The 13075-nt window shown below is 52.0% G+C and overlaps 1 protein-coding gene across 1 annotated transcript; it reads left to right on the forward strand.

The window, feature by feature from the left end:
* Positions 1-317: 317 nt before the first annotated feature.
* On the forward strand, positions 318-3168 carry LOC309652211 (uncharacterized protein; the record flags this gene model as incomplete). The annotated part of the gene is made up of 7 exons (XM_082445725.1): positions 318-338; positions 410-417; positions 1126-1183; positions 1289-1348; positions 1441-2192; positions 2497-2625; positions 2824-3168. 7 exons carry the CDS (start codon positions 318-320, stop codon positions 2933-2935), a joined length of 1140 nt encoding a protein of 379 aa, XP_082301851.1. The 3' UTR covers positions 2936-3168.
* Between the last annotated feature and the right edge of the window lie 9907 nt (positions 3169-13075).

Below are 13075 nucleotides of genomic sequence, written 5' to 3' on the forward strand. Positions count from 1 at the left end.
CCCGCGCACAGCAACGAAGACCCAACGCAGCCAAAGAGAAATTAATTAATTTTTAAAAAAGAATATGTTTTTAAAATATCCTGCTGGTCATCAAGAAGATAACAGCAATACCAATGTTTTTGGAAATGGGCGAAGGATATGAATAGGCTAGTTACAGAAAAGGAAATCCCCAAAGGTCGCAAGAATATAGTAGGAGTGCAGACGGGTACAGCCATAGCAGACAGCAGCGTGGCGCGACTGAATCCAATGACGGCTGCCCATCCCTAAAGCCCAGCAATTCTGCTCCTGGGAACTTGCCACTGGTCCCCTTAATGGGTATGTATGAGGATGTCCATCAGGTATTTTTCGCGGAGGCGGGAGTCAGAGCCCCCTAGACGTCCCACTGACCCTCCTTCTGCCCTTATTTCAGACCCTCAGGTGGGTCTGGTTAATTCATGAGTTTCCTCTTGTGATATGGACGACAGCAGAAGCCAACATGCTAGACCCTTGCTCAGTACATTCTCTGGGCTTTTCCCGCACATGTCCAACCAGTGTCCACGCCTACTCACTACCTACCCATGTGAGTCCGGTTCTGCACTGATGGTTTTTTTTTTTTTTTCTTTTTCCAGTGATGATGATTAAAACCTATTTGCTAAACCTAAAACTAAAAAACTATAAGAATGTCTGCTCATGGCTGCCCCTCTGCAACTCCCACAGGGGAACCTGGGACAGAGAGCTCATTGAGTCTTCCGTAAGTGACTGTGAGGCTTTAATTCCCACTTGGCTTTCGTACAGGACCGCGGCTCGGCCTCCCTAGTCAGTCGGCTGTGGTGGGAGTGGGTACAGCGTGGAGATCAGCAGATGCAGGGCCCCTGCTGCGTCTGGAGAGCCAGTGTTAAAGCTTCACCAGTGCAGCACTGGCAGCCCGGGCGAGGGCGCCTGCTGAGTGAGCGTCCACCTCGGGGCAGCCTCTGGGGCCGAGGGCAGGGCTGCGGAAGGACGATGACCAGCCCAGCGGGTGGAGGAGTGGCCTGCAAACAGCCGAGAGGAAGCCAGACCGGCCCGTGTCACCTCCTGGCCCTGGGACACGAGGGGCCGGGCCGGCCCAGGGGGGACCTATGAGGCCTTGGCTGGCGCATCTCTCAGGACAGCTGACGTGGATCAGCTCTCCGGCAGGAAAGATGCTGTTTCTGGGTTCGGTCAGGTAAGTCAGTGGCTCCCCGCTAAGAGTACGCACGGGAACCTAGCCCGGGTTAGCTGAGCAGCGCTGGCCTATGGCCTGAGCGTCCAGTCCCTCCCCCTCCCCCAGCTCACCCATGGAAGCCCTAACCCCGCCACGGGATGGACTCTGGAGGCGGGCCTTTGGGAGGTAATAGGGTCTGGACGAGGTCATGCGGGTGGCACCTCCATGATGGGGTCAGTGAAGACGCCCACCAGCCCTGACCTCCCCGCTCGGCGGAGACCCCGCTGCTTGGAGGTCCTACGCTTCCCCTGCTGTTTGCGGTTTACTCTGGGCTTTACCGGGGGGCAGGGTCGGAGGGCTATGGGGGTGCGTGGGTGGCCCTTATTGCCTGGAGCAGATGGTTTGGGAGACGGGTCAAGGCCTCGGGAACGGAAAGGCGGCGTTCCCGGCTCGGCGGTGACTCCGTGGGCACTCGGCGCCCGCCCCACGCCTCCCGGCCCCGGACAGGAGGGGCCGGTCTGCGCAGGCGCATCCGGGGCGCCCGAAAGGAGCGGGGCTTCACGCCGGAGCTGAGTCTGTGCAGCCCGACGGGGCCTCCGGGGCGGCCGGCGGGGGGCAGGGTGGCAGCCAATCCGGAGCCGGGAGGCGTCGTCAGGGGTGTCTGCGCAGGCGCCCTGGGCGTCCCGGGGCCGAAGGGGCGGGGCCGCGTGAGGCGCGCAGGCTCTCCTCGGCTCTCAGAGGGACGCGCGGCGGCCATGCAGGCCCCGGGGGACGGCGGCGCGGCAGGCGCAGGGGGCCGAGGTGGCCAGCAAAGCTCCGGAACTCCTGGTTGCCGGAGAAGATCAGGTAGCCCTGAAGGCGAGGGTGGTCCCCGGCGCCCGGAAGCCCGGCGTGGGCCTGGCCGAGGAGGAGCAGCGAGGGGAGGCCCTGCTGCAGGCCGTCAGGGTGGGCGGGCGTCACGTGCCCTAAGACGACGTGGTGGAGGTGCAGCGCTCGCGGCTGTCGGGCCTGGAAGAAGACAGCTGGTGCTGTATCCTTTCCGTGGAGCCTCCCTGGGCTGGGGCAGCGGTGCGGTGGCCGGGTACGTGGCGGCCGCCTGCGGAGGGGACGGAGGGGAGCGCAGGGCGCAGTCAGGGGCAGCAGGGGCGGGCAGCCTGGCAGGAAAGGGGATTGTCAATGCCTGAGGAGCCTGGAGGGTGGGGAAGGACCGAAGGGTTAGGGAGGCGGCTCCGGGCGGTCTCATCCTGGGGTAAAAACGGGCCTCTGAGGTGTGGGCAAGCCCGAGATACCAGCAGATTCAGTAGCGGATGGTGCCTTAACCACGTCTCCCCCAGCAAGCTCACAGTGCCTTTCCGATCCCAACTGGAGGCACACATGGCCCACAGAGCTCTGATCGCAGGTGCCCAGCGTGACCCAGGCGTGATTCGGGAGGAATATACAGTGAATGGCAGTGCCCTAACTATGTGAGTTCTAGAAGAGTCTGCCGTGGGCGGGGGTCGGTGGCAGGTGCTGGGATCTGATCTCTGTCTTAAGAGTGCTGTGATGGGGCCGCCCATATACGGGCTTGGTATAAGGAGGGGGCTGGGGGCTGGGGGCTGGTGCCCTGGACCTACGTGAGCGATCTCCCCTTTAACCTGATTTCCCTTTTCCCTCACTTGTAGTAGATGGACTGCTGAAGACCTTGATCTCTTCCGAATTTCCATCGACTCCGTCCTCGATCAGCTTTCCCGGGTGATTGGGAATATTCAGCGCCTTTGGCCCCTGCCCCCCTAAAGGCTACGCGAAGGAAAGGGGGCTGAGGGCTAACCTTGTGTCCCCTACTAGGCAAGGCTTAGGGAATTCAAACTTGAGTAATCACCACTTTGTTATTTGGGTTTAATGTTTTGCCAGTACTGGCCCTTGGTATCGCTTGGTTCACTTGTTTGGTTTCCCTGCGGCTCGAGGAGTGGGATGCTTCAATGTGTATTACTGCAGAAAATAAAACTAGGCTACTGTTTTGTGTCACAGTTTCTTTTCAGCTGATGCATTTCTGGATTTTTTATCTTTGTCCTCGTGTTGGAGGGAAGGTTCTGGAATTCAGATATTCCAGTAGTACAAGGTAATTGAAGACAGTTTAGGAAAATGAAAATCAAGCCCGATGTTCAGCACTAACTACTGTCAACATTTTAGAACTATTATTTTAGTTGTACTTGCACGCTAAATGTATAACGGTATGCAATGTAGAAGTCATCAAGTTTAGCATTAAATTTTTTCCTGACTTTTTTTCATTTAACATACTAGCTTCTCCACATTCTAAAAACTCTTCAAAAATATGTTATTGAGTGAAGGTATATAAGATGCATCATAATGTAATCATTGAACATTTAAGTTGTTTTCAGTTTTTTCATTGCTACGGTTAACGATTCAATGGAATTCATGTATGTAATTCTTTCCATGAATGGTTATTTCCTTAAAGTATTTTCCAAAAGTTAGAAATATTGATCTAAATGTTTACTTTTCTATTTCTTTTTTGAGACTCTTGATCACAGGGAATTCCCTGTCAGTCCAGTGGTTAGGACACCGTGCTTCCACTGCAGGGGGCACGGGTTCGATCCCTGGTTGGGGAACTAAGATCCTGTAAGCCACGCGGCATAGAAAAAAAAAGAGAGAGAGAGAGAGAGGAAACAGACTATCTTTAAAAAAAAAAAAGACTCTATCACAATTTCTCTTCAGAAAATACACCCACTACCAGATTTCTGGTTTCCTAACATCCTTGTCACAATTGGCTTGGTTTCCTACTAAAATTAAAAACTTGGTTTGCACAAGAAGAGAAAAACCCTAGGCACAGTAAAATAGCAGTGTTGTGGCTGACTGGACTTGTTTCAGATCAGTGCAGAAAAGTGCTGGTACAAGAACAATTAGTTGAGCGTTTGGGCAGGCGGAGTTAGCTCCCTCTGATATCCTTTATCCTGTGATCTTGCTAAACTCACTGACTGGTTCTCCTCACTCTTGTACATTGCATTCGGTTTTCTACATAGACAATCACGTTGTCTGCAGAGAAAGCTTTACTTCTTCCTTTCCGATTGGGATGTCTTTTATCAATTGATCTGTCTCCTCATAACGGGCTGGAGTTTTCTGAATCTTAGCATACCCTTTTCCTTGGGTGCTGGGTATTTTTTTTCCTAAGTATATTCCAGAACTTCAAAAAATCTAATATTGTTAACTTACTTGGAAACAGTTTGATCCTTTTGAGTCTTGCCTTGAGACTTTATGGGTGGGAGCAGAGCAGCTTTTAGTTTTCCACACTACTGAGACAAGATCCCTCTGAGTACTGTATATGATGTCACCCGAATTCGGAGTTTCGACTAGCGGACCCTCCGCCCTTGGGCACGGTTCTCCCCCTGTGCCGCTGTGTCCTCTCCGGTCCTCCACCCGCCAGCTCCGGCTGCCTGCGCTCTGCGATCCACCCCCGAGACCCGGGGAGGCGGCTGGACTCGGTCCGGACAGTCCGTGTAGACAGCAAGCTGGGGCAGCTGCACGGCTCACCTCTTCGGGGTCTCAGCTCCCAGAGGTCACTGAGGGTCCTCCCTCGCCTGAGGCCCAGTTTCTTCACAGCCTGTGTTTCATATCTTTTGGCTGCATTTAGGGGATCCTTGCCAGCCAGTGGCGGGGAGATCCGGTCCCTGTTCCTGCATGTGCGTGAGCGGAGTCTGCCGGGACAGAACCCAGAGAGCTCTGGCCGCGTGGGCTGGAGGGAGGGGGACGCTGGTGCTGGGGATGGTGGCGGTGGGCATGGCGATGACGGTGATGAAGGAGCATCTCCCCCGCCGGCACGCAGCAGCTCTGGTGGCTACGGTGATGCTGCCTTTCAAAATATAAGTCAGATCACGTCTCCCCTGCCTAGTTCCCGTCGCGGGCTCCATTCTCACCCAGAACATAAGCCAGAGGTCCTTGTAATGGCCAGCAAGCCCCCACATTCTAATCTGTGAATCCCCCATTGCCCCTCTTACCTCCTCTGCTCTCTCTTGCTCACTCCACGCCAGCCACGCTGGCCTCTTGCCTGTGCCCTCAACATTCCAGGTTTTCTACTGAGTTAGGGCTTCTGCACAGTCTGTTCTCCCTGCCTTGAATGTGCTCTCCAATACTGCGCCTGGCTGACTCTCTCATCTCCTGCGAGTCTGCCCGGATCTCATCTTCTCACGCTACTTCTTCCTGCGGCCACCAACAGCGCAGTGTGCAGCCAATCCTCTTCATGCTGTTCTTTTCCACACCACTCATCCCCTTCTCTAATACAGTATAATTTACAAGTTGACTTTTTATTTCCTGCCTCTTCCCCATAGAGATAACCACTATTCTGACTTCTACCACCGTAGAGTGTGAAAGTGAATTAAAAGTCTCATGTTGAAGACCTAAACAATGGAAATGATTTAAAATTTCAAGACAGATATGAAACAGTTAGGATGCAATTGTTCATACAAAGGTAAGCAAAAGATGAAACTCATGGAAATGGAGGTTTTGACCATGAAACCAAGAGCAAAACCACAGTGCTGGACAGAAGCCAAATGGCTCTGATAAGGCAGAGGGGACGCGGGCCATGGATCGTTCTGCCTTCCCCATGGAGCTCGCCCAGGAACCGATGTCTGTACGCGGCGGCAGAGTGGGCTCAGGTTCGTTACCATCCCCGTGGAGCTCCAGTGACCTGGCAGCCTTGACCGTCCCCGCGGCTCTCCAGCCCCCCTCTGCCGTCGGTGAAGTGCCCGTGGCGGGGAGTGTGCGTCTCAGCTCTGCTGTCTCCCGTCGGGCCCCCTGCTCCAGCCTCCACCACTGCCACTCGCTCTCAGTTGCAGAAAATAAAAACTAAATTTATAACAACAAATGACAATTAAAATAGGGAAATGATAACGATAAATGCAATTTAAGATCAAGGAAAATAAAGAAGTAGAAAGCTGGCAACTTAGGGAGCTGTCTGCTGAAGTAAAGGGGCCAGAGCACGAGGGGCCTGGGGCTCAGAGACCTTTAGGTCAGGTTTCCCGGCCCCTGCTTCTGAGGTTAGCCCTGTGGGCCGACCTGCTCTCCTTTAGGTCAAGGGCTCGGTCTGGAGTGTGTGTCAGGAAAAAGCGTTCATGGTAATCAGCCTCGTACTTGACCAGGGGGAGGAATTTCACGTGGCTTCTCCTCCTTCCTCTCAGCACCAGGACTCCCGTTGGCTGTAGGGTCTCTGCTTTTGGCCTGTTTTCCCCAGACCTGAGCCCCTGCTATTCTGGTGGTCTCTGCCTCACATCGTGGCCTAGAGATGCTGCTGACCTGGCAGCCAGGGCAACTGGGAGTCTCAGCCATAGGGAAAAGGGAGGCGGTGGCACAAGAGACCCCCTCTGGGGAGAAGCAAGCTGGGCGCTGTTGCTTTTTAATGTCAGTAATGACAAAGGTGGTGTTATACGTGGTATCTGGCAGAGCCGGTAACTTTACTGCCAATGATCGGAGCTAGTTGCTGACCCAGGTGTCAAGATGTGGTTTGGCTGAGCAGGAGCAGCGCTGCTTACAGCCACCCGCTCAACTGTTTGCAGCGAAGTAACATGGATGCAGGTCATGCCATGGGAGTCAGGTGAAGTCTGTTGTACTTGAAAATGGCAGTGAAGTCTACTTCCACTTATTCAGGTTTCAGAATGTGTCCCGGAGTTTTTCAGATGTCGTCACTTAAATAAGAGGGCACTTAGGTCACGATTCCTCTCCTTATAAGACTTTTATTAATGCCAGACATGAAATAGTAAAAGCGTAGTGAATTGTTACACATCTGCACGGTTGTGGGTACAAAGGTGGTTTGAACGGGGCCCGAGGAGGAGGCCTTGAGAGGGGGGAAGCCAGGCCTAAGGGGAGCCATCAGTCTCGACCCGGACCCAACGGCCACGACTCAGCTGCTGCTTGCTGCGTGGTGAATTGGTCTGGACACTGAGTCCCCAGGGTCACACCATGCGCTTGTAGCCAGGCTGTGTGCTGGGCCTCAGGGCTCCTCCCTCCCCGAGGAAAGCTTAACTCCCAACGTTCCTGGGCCTGTGGACTTAGGCTTGAGACCCTTCGGTCCCCCTTTCTGCATGACAAAACCCCTGATCTGGAAGTATTTCCTAATGAAAGGAGACGGAAGGAAACGGAGCAAAAAGGAGCTACAGAAAATAATGCGAGATTAATTGCTGCACTGTCCTGTTGATTCCCAGATCTTCTAGAAAGGTGTACTCTGCGCAGTGTACAGACATGCCACGTGTACTTGACTTGGAGTGGTATCTGGGATCATTTCTGGTAAAAAAAAAAAAACACAAAAATCCCTCAGACCCCATCACAATCATAGCCCTCCATTACACGTGGATTACCTCTGCCGGAAAACAAGATTTGGCCGGCATCGTTGTGATTTACGGTGCCTTTCCCAGGAGCATATGCTGCCGTCAGCTCAAAACTACCTGTATTTTGTGTCCCTGAATCATTACGCCTTTGTGTAGCCATCCATTAGCAGTTTTATCAAAGCAAGACATAATCCCGTACACCCTGGGAATCCCATACACCCAAGACATAATCCTATACGCCCTGGCGAAGTCATATTTTTTTAAATCCCTAATCACTTCCAAACAAGTCACACTGCTCAAGTGTCTATTGTTTCGTGCAGTAAGTATGTCCCTGGAAACGTTTTGTAGAAACAGATTTTTGTTTTTTGGTCAACTGGATGACATTTCACTGCCGACAAAATTTCAGCTGCCTTTACTATTCCAATCTATCCTCAATCTGCTGAGGTACTTGACACTTGGACGTCCAGTTTTTCTGCACTGGCCTTTGTCAGGCAATCAGTGACCCAAACACAGGTGGCCCACACATAGGGAAGCCACCATCTATGGGAACTGGCAGTCCGTAGCCCTGGATTCCTGCCTGAGGCTCTGTGACTCCTTGCAAGTCACAGAAGGAAGAAGGCAGCTCCTTACAGGCTCTGGCCGGGGAGCAGGCCGTGGGCTCAGGGAGCCCTCTCGTGGCTCCATCCAGGCTCACTAAGGACTCTTAACTTAGTCCAAGCCCTTGGCAATTGCCCCCCGTCTTGCTCTGGGAAGAAAATGATGTCACCAGACCGTGCTGCTTTGAACATCAAAATTACTTCTTTTCTGGGCTGAAAAGCCAAGATTTTGGCACTTACCTTCGGAGCAGTTCGAGACCCTGAAACCCTACAGCAAAGCCTACAGTTGCCCTGCCTAACCCTGGCTGCCGCAGACCTGCCCGCCTATGTGATCCATCCCCGTATATGAGACACCGTGGCCGAACAGTGGGCCAGAACCTGCCGACTACCCAGTTGTTCAGATTTGTCTTCTGGCTGCAGGTGCTCAGAAGGATCAGGTAGGGGCATTAAGTAAAACTCCGTGCCCAATCGAGCCTGTCGTCTGGGTCCCCTGAACCCCAGTGCCCCAGGAAGGAAGGGGTGACAAGATGCCCTCATTGCATGGTGGGAACGTGTGCACGCTCCAGAGCTAGTCACCACTAAAGCAGAAGGGAAACATTAGCCGGGAAACCCGAGACTTGAAGTCACCGGTTTTTGGTTGGTTTGTTTGCTGTTGTTTTTTGGGTCATAACAATCACTCAGAAGCTTGAGTCCAGCACAGTGTGGCCAGGGATAGCTTTCCCCGGGGTGGCAAAGGTTCTTCTGCCAGCACTAGCCAGCTCATGGGACACACATGGCAAGGGGACCATGTGAACCAAGCATGGACTTCACACTGATGGTCGGGAGGTGTCTCTAATGGTAACTGCTGATTACGCTAGAGTGCCCCGTTTGGACACCACACAAAGAAACCCTGGCTCGACAGGCATACCTTTCAAGTGGAAAAGCACCTGCTCAAAATCCTATGAAAGGGAGAGGAGATGATGAGTCATCCCGTGTCTGCACGTGTCTCCCACGCGTCTCCGAAGTTACCCTAAGTGACTGAGGCAGCATTAGACGGCGGAAGGAGCCGGACTCGCTGTCTCACTCCATGAGTCATCCTGGGCCAAGCGTTCCCTTCTCTGGTTCTTGGTATTGTTTTCCTCGAAGTGGGAGCAGTGATCGCCGCCAAGCCTAGCTTCCGAGGCCTTTGAGGGGAAGGGATGAGACGGTGCGTGTGAAAGCATGCCGGGAAAAGGCCAACAGCAAAGGGACACCCGGCCACAGGCGGCTGCTTAAGCACAACGATGTCCCTAGAGCCACCGGGGTCATCTGATATGCTCATGCCGGACCTCGGGACTCAATGCTCCTGTCACTCGCATTGTCTTCCTGCCACCATCCCTAGGCTTGGTGTCTTGCACTGTGTCCTCAGGGGTGGGGACAAGACGGTGTCCAGGCGCGTCTCTCCTCGGATCATTCATGATTCCAGCGGAAGCACAGGACAGAGGTCGAGACTTCAGGCGCTGGAGTCAAAAGATGTCATCCCGTTGGCTCCAATCTGCACGTCAAAGGCTCCACTGGAGAAGATTTCTGACGCCTCTTTTGCTTTGGTGGCTCCCACCCTGCCGGGATGGGGCTGTCTACGTCCCGGCGCACCGGCCTGAGGCTCGGCAGGGGCGAGCGCGGCCGCTGACGAGGGCCGGCCCCCCTCAGAGCCCCTGCCCGCAGCCCAGCGCCGTCACGCTTTGGACTGCCTCTCGTCCGTCCACTCCTGCTTTGTGCTCTGCAGAGCTTGCGTCTTCTGCTCGTCCACTTGCACGTAGTCTACTCTCTGCTCCTCTGAGAAGAGGAGTTTCTGAAGGGGGAGAACAGAAAGCTTTCGTTACATCCAATTTAAAAATTCGGCACAATGTCAGTCAGTCTCTGGTGGCTTACAGTGTCGAGTATTGGCTGGCCCTCCCTCCTGGGTCGTCACTTGCAGAAGTGTCACGCTGCGTGTGAATGTGCGTGAATCTCTCCTCACCTCCGCTCCCTTCAACTTGGCCCTAGCCAGCTGACTCGCCTTGACCAGTATAACGTGAGTGGGGTGACGGGTGCCCCTCCTAAAGAGAAGAGAGGCGTCCTGCGATCCTGCACTCTCCCTTTTTCCCCTGCCAGGACGCCGGCATGCCTCACGTGGGGACCGTGACAGACTGTCCCACAGGCGACAACTGAGAAGCCTTTGCGGTCGAAAGCCGCAGAGATTCGGGGCTTGTCTTCACTGCACAGCCGACCAGAACTGGCTAATGCACCGTCTGTGCTTCTCTGTCTATCCCGCTGACCAGCTTTGCTGGACTATCATTTTAGGTTTGTGGAATGAAACGAAAGGTAAAGGGCAAGTGGGAGCTCATTCAGCAAAAGGGAAGGGAAGCCTCCCAGACTCTTCTTTTCTCCACACACACAAAATGAAATTACACTGTATATTCTGTTCAGCAAGTGATTTTTCTCATCAAACAATAATACACTGTTAGCGCAGTCTAGACTACGACCATCCCTTGCTAAGAAATATTTAGCCGTTGTCCACTGCTTACCAGCCACTCATTCCATGGCTTCCCCTGTGCAGTGAGTGACAACAGTCAATGGCTAAGGTCCCTTACACGTATTAACTCACTGAATCCTCACGACAGGCTTCAACATAGGTGTTATTTCTGCTGACCACTCCACAGACAAGACTACTACTCAGAGGAGTCAAAACTGCCCAACCTGGCACTTGAGGCCCTTGACGGAGCTGTTTCAAAGCCAGCTGACAGCTCCCGTCACCACTCCCCAGAGTCTAGCCAAACGGGGCTGTTACTTCCTCCCTCAGCAGGCCCTTCCTATGCCTGGACTACACTTTACCCCACCCTCATCTCTGCCAGAGCAATTTCTCAACAAACCTTATGGTCCGAATTTTGAAGAGCACGAAGACTACGTCCATTTACACATAGACATGCAAAGAACGTTCCCCCCGAGGGAAATACACCAGGACTTCTGGGCGGCAGAATTAGGGCTGATTTGAAGACTCTTCACTGTACGTGTCTGTATGTCTCAGACTTTGCAAAGAGAACATCCATGGTGGAATCATCGAAACAAAATCCAAACCGAAATGGAATCTCCTGGGAATTCTCAGACACAGAGTACTTCCTACCTGCTGCACAGGGGCTGGTGACGCTGAGTTGAAGTCCAGGGCTAAATAATCCAGGCTGAATTTCCTCGTCCACGTCAGGGCTCCACTGCTCAGCAAGTTGGCTTCTCCGTGCTCCTCCTAGAAACCAACGTCACAGGATGCGCGTTACCAATTTCGGGCCGGGCCGCCCAGGGGAAGAGCAGCTGCCATCGGACAACAGCGGCCCGACGAGTCCTGTGCAGCTCGGCCTGCACCTCGGAAGGAGAGCTGGCTTTGAAATACAATACAGCCCATTTGGCCTTCACATGAAGCTATGCCTTCATTCACCATTGAAGCAGCTGGCCAAAATCTCCCCCAAGAAGAAATCATTTCACGGATCTGACAGGCCCATGATACCTTAGAGACTTTAAATCCTGAAAAGGTCAATCACACTTACGAAAGCTTTCGTAAAGACATCCCAAGTGCATTTAAAGATACTTTATACAATACAAACAGGGATAACGTGTGCAGCACACAGCCATGGCATCTCCATCCGGCTTCAGACTACACCACCGCTACACGACACACACGGCACATGCCGAGGGCCCCCTTCTACTGCTGCCTTCTTGCCCCCCAAGGGGGTGAGTGCTATCCTGAACTTGGTGTTTACCACTTTTGTTTTTAAAGATGGTTTTATGAATGTGTGAGTGTCCTTAAGTGACATACTGTTTTGTTTTGCCTGTTCTGAACTTTTATCAATAGAACCGTTATTGTATGCATTTTTGGTGACTTCAATTTGCGCTCCATTTACATACTTCACATTCACCCATGTCAGTGCCCTATTTCATTCATTTTCATTAGCATACATGATTCCATCGCATAATTTATTTAACTGTTCCACCAACAACAGACATTTGAGTTGTTTCCAGTTTGGAGGCTCTTACAAGCAATGCTGCTGTGAGCATTCATGCACCTGTGGAAGAATTTCTAGGGCGTGTCCCTGGGATGGGGGCCCCTTCAACTTGACTATCACCAGCCTGATATGAGGAAAATGGTACTTTACTGTGATTTGATTTTCCACGCCCTTGATAACTTAATTAACTGGCCATCCTTTCATATGTTTACGGGTCATTTCTTTTTTTCTCTTCTGTGAATTATCTGTTTTAGGTTTGTTTTTGTTTTGCTAATTTTTACACTGAAGTGTTTGTGTTTTTCTGATTTTTCTCAGTACTCCCTCACATATCTAAGAGACTAATAATTTGTTGGTTATGTGTGTTGCTAAGAGCCCATCACAGTCTACAGTGGGTTTTTCTTGGTGTTTTTTAAGTTAAGAATTGTTCTCGCTTTTAATGTAACATATCAAGATTTTCCTGAGTAGCTTCTTGCTCTTGTATTTTGTTTAAAGCGTTCTTCCTATGCTGAGGTTGTAATTTGTTTCCCCACATCTTCTTCTAAGTTATAACGTTTTTTCCTTTACATTTAAGTAATAATCTAGCCTCAACTGATTTTGACATGTGGTGGTGACACAGGGATACAATTAATTGCCTTTTGTTCTGTTTGTACCCCACGTGGGCAGCCCTCCTTTCCCCAGGAATGCAGCCTCTGTTCACATATCACGTTCCCATATGTGACTGGCTGGTCAGTCCTGCTGACTGTTTTTGCTGCATCTGAGACACTCACATCGCTTTTCTCCTTTAACGTGTTAATGAGCTTGACTGACTTGATAAGATTCCTTTAATTTATGGCCCTGACAGCTCACCTCTCAGGGGGTATTTGTAACAATAAGAGACTTGAAAAAAAATGTCTCTCCTTCTGGCACAGTTTTTGTTTCTTCCAACCTGTTTGTTTGGTTTCTGTCTTTATGCTAGAGCTTCCCTGAGATGTCTGATAAAATCATTGGCTGTCTGCTCATATTTAAGAGTGAAAG

The sequence above is a fragment of the Balaenoptera physalus genome (assembly GCF_965194825.1).
Source record: "Balaenoptera physalus genome assembly, chromosome: X".
NCBI lineage: Eukaryota > Metazoa > Chordata > Mammalia > Artiodactyla > Balaenopteridae > Balaenoptera > Balaenoptera physalus.